This window comes from Mustela lutreola, chromosome 2, assembly GCF_030435805.1.
Source record: "Mustela lutreola isolate mMusLut2 chromosome 2, mMusLut2.pri, whole genome shotgun sequence".
In the NCBI taxonomy this organism is placed as follows: Eukaryota; Metazoa; Chordata; class Mammalia; order Carnivora; family Mustelidae; genus Mustela; species Mustela lutreola.
In genome coordinates, this window is record NC_081291.1 from 104477402 (window position 1) to 104489959 (window position 12558).

The following is a 12558-nucleotide window of genomic DNA, read 5'->3' on the forward strand; positions in this document are numbered from 1 at the left end:
AGACAGGGGGTGATTAGGGAATTATGTATAATGGCTGTTCCCACATCCGCTCAGGATGTGAGCTTCTCTCTTGGAAAAGACTGTTCTTGAAAAGGACTCATTTCTGATTGAGCAGTTGGGGCATGGGAAAGGAGAAAGAGCTTTATAAGTTGTTTTTTAAGACTGCTTGCCCACTGTAGTGGCCAGAGGTCCCCTCCCGAACGAAGTGGGACAGCTTCTCTCAAGATAGCAGGGCCAGTGCCTCAACCACATTTGTACTTGACCGCCCATGGGTATAAGGCTGTAAGCATTCGTTGGCTATCTCCTGCATGAACAATGCTGGCAGGGATGTGGGGGTGCAAAAGGACTGGTGGAAGGGGAGCATACAGTGGGGAAAACCCCACACTCCTTCTTAAGCCTGAGGACTAACCACCTGCCAAGTGGGGCAGTGGAGACACACAAGGGGAGAACTCCAGGTGCAGACTGAGAGAGGCTTTACGCCAGAGGGAAGAAGGGGAGCATGTAGCTGACACATTCACCCCAAAGCCGTGGGGATGAGCAGGAGTTGAGTGCCATTCAACACGTTGTAACAAACCATGCTGTGCTGTGAGTCTGGGAATCACAAGGAGGTCAGAGTCTAGTGGGAGAGACAAGCCTGGAGGCAGTAATTGTGGTTGGAACAGAATCAGAGGAGAGTGACACCACCCCACCCTGGGTGGGTTATTAAAGAGGAGTCTTTCCAGAACTAGTGATTTTGAGATGATGCTTAAAGGATGAGTAGGAAGGAGACCAGGAGGCAGAGATAGGGAGGAGGAAGAAGGTGGACATTTCAAGTGAAGTTGAAAGTAGTGAGAGCAGAACTCAGGAAGCAAGAAGCAGCTTTTGGGTTGTTCACGGGTGAGGCGGGGACTCACTGGAGGTGAGGTTGAGAAGGGGTGAGGTGGCCACAGAAGACTTTGCATGTCAGGTTAAGGAACCTCCCCCCCACCAAAAAAACTACGTCCCAGTGAAATGCCCCTTCAAGAATGCACAGATTAATTCCATTTAAGTCTAAGTTTGTGTTTTTCAAATGGATTTGGTGTCTCTATTTTGTTAATTTTAGGATCCAATATATTAACACCTTATAACTTATTTTTAAACCCGAGTGTATAAAATCGCTTTTTTGAAACTAAAGACACATCTTGCCAGAATCAGATTGACAACCATCACTGGGTGCTACTTCCCACTCAAGTTCACAGGCATAACTGTCATTTATCAGAACGAGAGCACAAGTATGAAAATGGAAAGAAAACAGAAGAATCTGTTATCTCTGTGCTGTCCCTCATAACTCATTTGCTTCTGCACCAGTGACCAGATCCTCCTTCTGCACAGTTATTCAAGCTGTGCCCCAGGGGGTCAGCCTTCCACCTGCCCCACTATGGCCCCCATACCTAACCTGGGGTGTTCTCTCTCCCAAATATTACCCACAGACACTGCCTTTGGGCTCATCTGAGCCACCATCGCCTCCTGTCAGGATTTCTGCAAAAACGTCCCCTTTCCCCACCTCTACTCTTGCCTCCCTCTGATTCTCCACAAAGCAAAAGTAGTAACTTTTAAATTCAGGTCTTTCTTCTTGCACCAGCCCTTCAGTGGCCCTTAGGACAAGCCCTGGAATCTGACTGGGCACACCAGGGCTCAGCACGTCTGGTTCCTGCCCTCTCTGGGCTCTTTACCCACTTATCACTACTCAGGCCATGCTGATGTTTTTCCTTCCTAGCTTGGTTAAGTCCTCCTCTTGTTTAAGTCCTACTCAGTGCTCAGCTACATCCTCACTTCTTCAGAGAGGCCTTCCCTGATTGTTGGCCCTTTCCCCACTGTAACTGATGACCAATTGTATGATCTCCTGTGCAGTGCCTGTTCCCACCATAGACTAGGTTCCCAGAGTCAAGGCCCTGCCTGCCTTGTTTAATACTGCATCCTGGGCTGTTCTGGGGCCCAGCACTGGGGCACAATAAGACTAATAAGTATCTGTCTGAATCAGGTGACATTCACATCCCCCATGTGCTTCTTTGCTCCATGAAGAACCCGCAGGCACAAACTAAAAAGTAAAACCTTCTGTGTTGGAAACACTTGAAAACCAATTCAAAGCCATTCATGGGTATTACTAACTATCCTCCTGTCCTATCTTGACTAAAATTGATAATTGATTATTTTATTTTATTTTATTTTTTTTTAATTTTTTATTTTTTATAAACATATATTTTTTATAAACATATATTTTTATCCCCAGGTCTGTGAATCACCAGGTTTACACACTTCACAGCACTCACCAAATGAGAGAATTAAACAGGGGTAACTAGTGTGGGGTGCCTTGGTGGGTGCATACAGTTCAGTAGGGTTCCAGGGATTTGGCTAGAAATGCAATTTAGTCTTCAACCAGTGATGTCCAAAGTCTGGGATGCACCAGAAACTGTGGGATAGCCTGCTTTCCAGTGCTGCATGTTAATTTGCAGGGTGTGATGTAATTATCAGACACTGTTAGTGTCATCTCAGAAAGCGCATTTCTCTGGGGCAAAGCTAGATTGTACTCCCAGAACTGGGGGACATCGAATCATGGTCAGGAGAGCATGGGGTCTAAATGTGTGTCAGATAAGGCTGGCTCCAACTGAACTGTCCGACACAAAACGGCCAGAAATCATGGGGCGCCTGGGTGGCTCAGTGGGTTAAGCCTCTGCCTTCGGCTCAGGTCATGATCTCAGGGTCCTGGGATTGAGCCCTGCATTGGGCTCTCTGCTCAGCAGGTAGCCTGCTTCCCCCTCTCTCTCTCTGCCTGCCTCTCTGCCTACTTGTGATTTCTCTCTCTCTCTGTCAAATAAATAAGTAAGATCTTTTTTAAAAAATGGTCAGAAATCAGCATTTTAAATAATACCTCCTATAGTGATTATGTTTCTCTATCCTCGGGTACTTTTTTAGTCTCTATGGATTATTAAAGTAATTTTGTTCACATGCTAAATTATTTGCCGTTTTATTTATTAAATTGATTTCCATGCTGTCTCTGCATCTTCACTGAGGTTGCTCATGGGTTCCCCACAGCTTCGGTTCTGATGACAGAAGCTAGACTAGATGGGGACAATGTAAAATCACAGAGCAATCAAATTTATGTTTAAGCTAATAAAAGTCTATCAAATATGAATAATAGATTTTTAAGAGGTTAAGGTAGAGTTAATTAAGTCAACTTAAGTGTCATTAACTGACAATGAATTGACATTTTAAAGAAAGCAAAAGAACTTAAATAGAACACAAATTGCTTTTTGAGAGAAGTTTACAAGTTGTGAAATTACCCCTGGGGAGTATAAAAGCTAACCATTTGTGAACCAGTAGATGGAAAGCTCTCCTCTTAAACTCATTTGTTTTAGCATAACAAATTTTATTAAAACTAGAGATACAAAATGAAATGAAATAAAAAAAACTCATTAAAACATTGCCAGACAAGCAGGTCACACTTAACTGCTCACACCTAAAAAAACAATTGTAATTTGAAAATCTGTCAAAAATTCTGAAGAAATCATCAAAAGCCACAAGACAGCTCTTTTATATATAAAAATTATCAAAATTGGGGTGCTTGGGTGGCTCAGTGGGTTGAGCCTCTGCCTTCAGCTCAGGTCATGATCTCAGGGTCCTGGGATCGAGCCCTGAATCAGCTCTCTTCTCAGCGGGGAGCCTGTTTCCCCTCCCCCTCTGCCTGCCTCTCTGACTACTTATGATCTCCCTCTCTCTGTCAAATAAATAAAATCCTAAAAAAAAATTATCAAAATTATCCATAAACTTCACTTCATGGGATTAACATAAGTTTAATATATAAAAATTATCAAAATTATCCATAAGCTTCACTTCATGGGATTAACAAAAGTTTAAATATGCATAAAGATTGTAAAACTGCACTTTCGATGGTATGTAAGACATGGAAAACTTTGTGACTAGAAATATTTCTTTTGACCTTGCGTGCTGTTGTGAAGATGAAACAGGCCTGTTTTACAATAGAAAATTGTGGGTTCACGTTGTGTCAAGTCAGGTAAAAATGCACTCTCCTGATTTTTGTTGTTATTGCTGAAATTCCCCCATACATAATTCTAGAAAGATGTGGGCTCTCCTTTCTTTGAAGAAAGGGATATTTAGATTTCCTTTCAGTGCTGCCTTTCAGTGTTTGCAAAAGGTAAAAACCCAGTTCATTTACTCCTGCAATTTCTTTTCTTAGACATGCCTCCAGAATATTAAAAACATATATTGCCAGAATTTGTTATAAAAAATATTTAAATCTCTACACCCAGTGTTTATATAGTCATTTTCTAAAAAGCCTTTCTTTTCTCCTTTTTAATGGGCAATTGTCTGACATTCCAGTTTCGTTAAACGGATGTTTGTTAAATCTCATTTTTATATTCTTGCGTACATTTCTCTGACCTAATATCCATCTTGTTGTAGGCCTTGTGGTAGTGTCACTAAGAGTGAAGGCTTCCATACCTTGTGCAATTGCAGGTGTAATTTATTTCAAATGTTAAAGAAAGTGAAGCCAAAGACTAGATTCTCTGGAGACAGAACTCCCATGCCTATACTTCATGGGATTATTTGGTCTATCTGCTTGCCATGGGGCAGTCTGTAGAAGAAACAGAGGAATGGACTAAAGCATCCTTTTATTTATTTTAAGAATTTATTTATTTATTTGAGAGAGAGAGAATGTGCACATGCAGGAGTGGGGCGGTGGGGCAGAGGGAGACGAGAAGCAGACTCTCAGGACACTGAGATCATGACCTAAGCTGAAAGCAGGTGCCCAACCGATGGAGCACCTGGGGCCCCCCTTAAGCATGAAACAGGCCTATTTCATCTACATCATTTTTTTCCAGAAAGTCCTTCTAGAACCTGAGAAGGCTAGCATATCATTAACCAAATGTTCAGGTTACGTCCAGAATAGCCAGAATAGAGTGGGCTCAGTTGTCTTGGCAGGATCTCTAGCAGGTGTGTGGCTGTACACTCTAACTGGTTTAATTGTGGCCACCTGCTTTACTGAGTGCCAACTCTGGGAGGCACATGTTTGCTGGGCCATCAGCGTGAATGCAAAACAGACATTAGAAGCTTTCGTCCTCCCTCCATTTCAAGGCTTCTGCTAAGGGGTTTCTACTCCCCGTGTCCAGTGCCCCTGAGGACAACATATTTTCTCACCTTCTCAGCATCCCTTCCTTCATCCCTCTACTGCTCCAGCCATGTCTATTCCAGCTTCTCTAAATACCAAGGGAAATGTCCCAAGGCCAAATCACTCCATCTGAAACCTAGAAAAACATGGGGTCTCCCCTTTTTTTCCATGAGAAACCATAGGTACTAAAGGCCTTAGGATGTAAGACCTTAATTTATTTGGTTGGGTGCCTGGGGCTGATTGGAGGAGAAGGGTGGAAGGAAGCCAGAAAGAAGAGTTGTCCTGGTGACCACTCTCTGGAGTAGCCAGGTAGGGCCTAACTAGTGCCAACTTTCCTCTCAAGATTAGGAGAGTCCCAGGAGTGCAAGGAGGCAGGGTCCCTGTGAGCATTGCTGTGAGCATTTTTATGGGGAAGTAAGGGATGAGTAAGCTGTCAGGGCCTAGGAATTTCCCTGAACTGACACTGCCTCGTTTTCTGCCCGTGTGCCTGACTTTATGTGGGTCACTAACTCCAAGCAGGTTAGTGAGGGGCTTAAACTGTGACTGACAGTCTGTGTAGCTTGTTTAAAATAATGGACTAATCAAGGCTGGGAAAACTGAGAGAGTAACGAGGGACTATCCTGGCAATCGAAGATGAGATGCCTCTAGTTAAGGGTGGGAGCGTTACATCACCAATGACAGTAATGAAATCCCTGGGTCCACGGTGGGCTGAACATGTCCAGCTGGACTGCTGCTTTCTTTTTTTTTTTTTTTTTTTTTTATTTTATTTTATTTTTTTTTATTTATTTGACGGGGGTGGGGGAGGTCACACATAGTCAGAGAGGCAGGCAGAGAGAGGAGGAAGCAGGCTCTCTGCTGAGTGGAGAGCCTGATGCGGGGCTCGATCCCAGGAACCTGAGATCATGACCTGAGCCGTAGGCAGAGGCCTCAACCCACTGAGCCACCCAGGTGCCCCATGGACTGCTGCTTTCTGATGGGGATGGCAACTCCAGGATTCTGGCAGTCTCTCTTACTGTCACATGGCTTTCCCTCTGCCGGGGAGTCATTGTTTCTGTCCTCCTTCTCTGAACAGGTGTTGGACTGGATTGAAAACCACGGTGAGGCCTTTCTCAGCAAACACACTGGGGTGGGGAAGTCGCTGCATCGAGCCCGGGCCCTGCAGAAGAGGCATGATGACTTCGAAGAGGTGGCTCAGGTGAGAAGCTCTGTGTGTGTGTGTGTGTGTGTGTGTGTGTGTAGCTGGGTGAGGGAGGCCAGGGCTGCGGTTTTGGTATTTGCTGAGGCACGTTAGGTTTAGGGCCCAGTCAGGGCTGCCTTCCTGCCTGATGCAAGGAGACATTTGTCTGCTCTTGGATCACTAGGTGAGTGATAGACCCTTAGTTTTGGGTCTTCAGAGAAAATCTTCCTGCCAGCAGGATCTATAAATGGCTTGTCCCCAAGGTGGTGATGGTAGAAGGAACTGACATTGGGAACATCGATAGCCCAGAACTACTGCTTATGGTTTCATCACTGGCAGGTGGGAGCTGGAAATCAGCCTTAGGTCTGCTTGCAGAACTGTGTGTTCTCCAGGATCCAGAGGAAGAAATGGCACCTGCTTCTGCAAGGCTGACTGTGCCCAGAGAATGTGGCATAATATTTTGTCTTTTAGCTGAGCTGTACACCTGATCCCAAAAGGGCATTTTTATCTAATTACACAAAGATGCCGTGAGAGGCTTTGACTATTTGGCTTCATGGTGGAGGGATAGAAGAGGGTTTTTGGTTCTGAGCCTGAAGCCCCTCAATTTTATCCTAACTCTTTTATATTTCTCTCTATATATATTAATATATTTCTCTTATATTTGTTTCTTTTGGGGAGTTCTTCCATGGGTCCTGAGCATCTTCATCTTCAAGATGAAAGACTACTCTGTCCATTTATCTTGTCAGACATGATCAGTTGCAGTAGGAACTAAGACCTAAAAATGAAGCCGGGAAGGGGCATCTGTTGGGGAATCATTATGGGACAAAAGGGAGGATGACAGAGCTAGCATTTGCCACAGCTGCAACCAGGCTCAGCTCCCATCCCACCACGTGGGCAGTCCTCACGGTGGGTGTCATCCTGGGGGTCATGCAGAGTGCCAGCCCCCATGCCGGGAGGCTACCAGCCCCAGACAAAACTGTGGGTGAGCCATGGATGCCAAAGGTGAGCCCCTGCCAAGAACCAAAGGGATCTTCTGGAGGACAGGAGAGTGGTGGGAGCAAACCACATCTCTAAGGATGCTCCAAGTGTGTTCTGGAATGTGAGAGGCCTGGCAGGTGCCAGAAAGACTGAGTCACTAGTGACCTCAAGCTGGGAATACAGATGGATTAGACCCAACCCATGCAATAAAGAAAGCCTCATATAGAATCTTTGTGCACAGTTGGTGGGAATGTAAAGTGATGGAGTCACTGTATGGCAATTCCTCAAAAAATTAAACATAGACTTACCATATGATTCAGCAATCCTGATTCTACATATATCCTCAGAAAAATTAAAGGCTGGGATGTGAAAAGATTCTTGTATATCCAAGTTCAGAGCAGCATTATTCACAATAGCAAAAAGGTGGGAGTAACCCAAGTGACCAGATGAAATTATGCTATGTGAAATAAGTCAGTCTTGAAAGGACTAATAGGAGTCCATTTATATGAAGAACCCAGAGTAGTCATATTCACAGAGACAGAAAGTAGAATGATGGTTGCTAGGGGCTGGGGCAAGGGAGGGAATAGAGAGTTATTATTTAATGGATCCAGAGTTTCAACTTTATAAGATAAAGAGTTCTGGAGATGGATGCTGGTCGTGGTGGCACAACAGTGTGAATTTATTTAATGCCACTGAGCTTAAAACGTTTTACATTATGTATATTCTGCTACCACCACAAGAACAAAAAAACCAAGCCTCATCCCTACAAAGACCTTCAGCAGAATGGGCTGGATCACACCCATGTCATCTAGACATGGGCCATATAGGCCTCTGGATATAGCACAGACCCAAAATATTTGAGTGTCCAGACATTCCGGGTACTTCTGCTATCTGTCAGGGGACAAAGGGTGGGACAGGACCACATGGACTCCCTTTCTGCTGAGAGTGGGGTTGCGGTGTCTGGGGCAGTCTTTTGAGATGGAGCCATCCTACAGCTGTGATCTTCTTGCCCCTTGGCTTTCCTGTGACCCAGCCCTTCCTCACTCAGAAAGGATATCCCACAGCCCTGAGCCAGCCAGCGCCCCCTTGCCCTCTTCCTGCTACAGCCTCAGAGGCAATGCCAACCTTGGTTATCAGCCCTTGAGGGCACTGTTGTTTTGTGTGTTGTTACAGCCCAGGAAGCCTGGCTGCCGCCCGGACTCTAACCTGCCTTCTCCCAACTGCTCCCCTACCTTCTTACTGGTGCCTCATACGCCTTTCACATGGGACAGTGCCTTCCAATCAGTAGCAGAGACATACTCACTTAAATTCACATTAAAGAAAGAATGGACAAATTTTTTGAGAGCTTATGTTTCCATTATATATTTTATCTACCAGTCCTGAGTGATGGATAGTATTAGCCTTGTTTTATAGAAGATGAACACTAAAGCTCAGAAAATTCTTCAGTATGCCCATACCATCTGGCTTGTCAGTAGCTCTGCTAGGATTCAAGCTCAGGTCTGTCTGACCACAGAGTCGTGTTTTTACCCTAACTTCATGCTGCCCTTCCTTAGTGTAGTATGGGACCTGAGTGTAAAATTCATTTCAAAGTGCCAGTTGGCTCACGAAGAGTACAGAAAAAAGAGCAAGAGTGGGGGGGGGGGTGGAGAGGAGACGCTGCTGTGGCCATTCCATTTGACATACAACTTTTCCCAGGCTCTGCCAGTGAGTAATGTCTTGCTATAATCCACTTCTCCCTGTCCCTGCTTTCAGGGAAGATGGTGTCTTTCTTAGGAGAGAGAGTTCTACTTTCTAAAGGGCTCATGCTTTTTGAAGTTTTCCCTCTGGAAAGGGGACAGATATGGACAACAGAGGGCTCACATAAGTAAGGGGCGATGAAGTTGCCATATTGCCCTGTAAGTCGGTCTTTAGAGATGAATCTCATAGTCTAGTACTAAGTCCTGTTTTGTTTTCTCATCCCTACTCTGGAGAAGGGAGTGGAGCTGCCTAGCATCCTGAAATTGGTAGTCCACATTGGAAAACCAATGTGATTGCGGCAAAGGCAGATGGACTTGCAGCAGCCTCAGATCTGCTTTGTTCTGTGCAAAGTGATCATCACGCTCAAGTGGTGAGAAAGGAGATGATCCAGGCAGGAAAGGGCATGCTCTATCTCTCTTACTTCTGTTCTCGATCAAGTGAGGGCCACTGGGAGGGGAGGAGTAGATTTAATCAGGATTAGACAATTCTTGAGTCAGAGATCAATGCTATAGAGCCCAAGCAGGGATTCTCTTGTTGCTTGTTGGTTGGGGTTGCTGGTTAAGAGATCTAGTCAGGAAGGACATCACAAATGGTGAGGAGTACGAGGCTGGGGGTTCACTCATAGCCAGTCCTACAGAGGGTCATGATTCAGTGAAGGAATCTCTTTTAATGTCATGATTTTATGGTTCCGTAACCTGAGGCTGATTGATATGAGAAGAAAATTCTGAGCACCCGTTCTCTATATTCAAGTTAAAAAATTGTCTAGAATCAAAGCAGGAAGAGAGTTGTAGCACCTGTTGTACCCCTGGGATGCTGCCCTTCTACAGGGAAGAGCAAGTCCTCCAATGCACAGGGAGATGCCGAAGGGCAGTGTGAACTCCTGGAACAAATACGCCTCTGCCTCTCCCTACATGAGATCACGTAAAGACATTTAAGACAATAGTAGAAATATCAATTATATCTGGGAAGAATTAATGTAGTAAACCATGACCTTACATTTTGTGTTTAATAGCTCTTGAACACATTTTAAACAAATGTACCCATCATTTGGAGGAAACGAAGTATTTATGGTCCTCACTCCATCCTGCAGATGGCACCCTTTGAATAGTCACCCTGGAAACAGAGCTGAAAGGGAAGGGAGCTCCTCCTCCTCCCCACCCCCTCAGGTACTTACTGCTGCCAGGGGAGGCTCCTGACAGGCAGGTGGGAGAGTCTGGGGCCACATGTGCACAAGGGGGTCTGTCTCTATAAATATTTCTAGTCCAAGCTACTGAGATTCTCTGTGGTCAGATAGAAGGCCTGGGCCCAGCAGGAACCCTTCTGGTCCTGGTAGAAACTTTACTTAAGTTGCCTATAAACTCATCACATGACTCAGGCTATAGAGTTCATCAGATTTCCAATGACACTTATATTTTTTTAAAAAGATTTTTATTTATTTAGTTGGGAGCGACACACTGAGAGAGAGCATGAGAGGGCTGAAGGTCAGAGGGAGAAGCAGACTCCCCGTGGAGCTGGGAACCCAATGAGGGACAGGATCCCGAGAGTCCGGGATCATGACCTGAGCTGAAGGCAGCCGCCCATCCAATTGAGCCACCCAGATGCCTGAAAAGACACTTATTATATTTTTATATATATTTATGTTGCATGGTAGTCATTATCAGGAGTATAAACAAGCATAAGCTAGAGTTGCTACCCATCATAGTGTGACTGTAAGGGGATACATGTGTCCACATGTGCCCAGAGGGAGTATGGGCTATGGTACTGTTATTTTGTCCTGAGATATTTGCTATTACTCAGAAGGAAAGTACTCAAGTGCCTGTGGTTTAGATAGCAGCTGTGTGGGCTCTGTGAGTGGTCTGCTTTATGACCTCATTATCTGGAATGCCATACTTTCTGTAAGCTAGCTTAGTAAAAAATTAGTGATCACTTGCACTCAAATATATATTATCTAAAATCTCAAAGCACCAAATCACATTTAAAGCTAAGTTTATTAAACAGCTTTTGTTTAACATTTTTGAAAGAACAGACCATTTAAAGGAAGATTTAAAGAAATATAAATATGTATATAAAGAAATATAAATTTATATATATATAAATATTGCACAGTTAAGCACTTAATTCAACAATCTCTGGTTAGTTGTTTGGCTGACTCTTGCTTTTTTCTCAGACTTGGATAGAAAACACTTAAAAAATCATTCTGAGTCTTGGGGTCACAATAGGCAAAATGGAAGGGAAGCAATTTAGTAGACCTATCAGTGACCTTACCTGTTAAAGATCTTCAAGGTATAATCAGCTAACTTACTAGAGCTCCAAGGGTAGGTAGAATAGGGAATCCATAGGAGTAGAAAGCCCCTGTTCTCAGACAGACAGCAGTACTCATCAGTTCCCAAGCCCATCAAGTCTTTGTCGGGCACCTTGAGAAGCGAAAGAGGTATAGCAGTTTCCGTCTTGAGGAAATCATGATCCAAAGAGAAACATGCATTAAACATATTCTAACCCTATAAAAAGTCCCATGGTTTGAAAGGAAGCATAATCTTTATCCTTTCAGGGTTTTTAAGGAGCACTTTCCAGTGAAACCAAGATAAACCATTAGTTCATTTGGTGATCCAATAAATACGCCTGCCTAGGGGATGGTGTGGTGATCTTTGGAGTAAGTTCCATCTTTCTTTTCATGCCTGAGATGGTGACCAATTATAGCAACTGCAGATGCAAGCAGAAGGAAAAGGTGGGAAATCTTCAACAGATGCTGTTTCACACCCCAGCTTCTTGGAGAGGACAAAAGTTTCTTCAGCGGGATAAAAAAAAATATAGTGAGGAAGAAAGCCAGGAAAATACAGAGAAATTAATATCATGAAGTGGGCAAGTGGAAAAAATGAAGAACAATCTTGTTACCCTTTGGATCTTGCATGGCATTCATCCCACTTGAGGGGATTCAGGATATTCCCTCCACAAACACCAGTGAAAAGTTGCATGAGCTGATGGGAGGGCTTTTGGGACCACTCTCAGGAAGAAGAAAGATAAGATGTATTCTGGAGAACTCCCAGCTATGGGTTTTGAAGGTCACTTTATATACACTTGATGTGGAAATTGAGAGGGAATCAGAGCCAATATCTAAGATATTATAGTCTACCAAAATCTCTTATCAAGACCATGAATTGACCCCCCCCCCCAACTTCTGGTGCTTCCTCTATGGAACAAATGGCACATTCAGAAGAAATTGATACTGCATTCCTAATGATTTTAAGTTATGGGTAGTGAACTGAAGGACTTAAAAGCACTGGTGACATTCTTATCTCTTGTTCCATGTGATGGCATGGACTGTGGAAAAGAGGGGAGACATTGAAAAACAAATGGCTGCCTATGTAGATGGTGTTTTCAGAAGTGTTCTGGAGTATACCCTACAGAGCCAGGATGATGGACTTCTGGTAAGGGAAGAGTGCATCTTGTAAAGATTGGGGAAGGTCTGGCAGAAAGCTTTGCTGCTCTATCTAGAAAGATGGAAGTGAACTTTGAAGTAAGTGGA

General features: G+C 44.1%; 1 protein-coding gene across 25 annotated transcripts in view; it reads left to right on the forward strand.

Moving 5' to 3' along the window:
- KALRN (kalirin RhoGEF kinase) overlaps positions 1-12558 on the forward strand; it is a 661891-nt gene that overhangs the window by 298406 nt on the left and 350927 nt on the right. For all 25 annotated transcript variants that reach the window (XM_059162890.1, XM_059162900.1, XM_059162892.1 and 22 more), the window contains exon 10: positions 6216-6338. In XM_059162890.1, coding sequence (XP_059018873.1) covers positions 6216-6338 — 123 coding nt within the window. The remainder of the gene's footprint in view (positions 1-6215; positions 6339-12558) is intronic.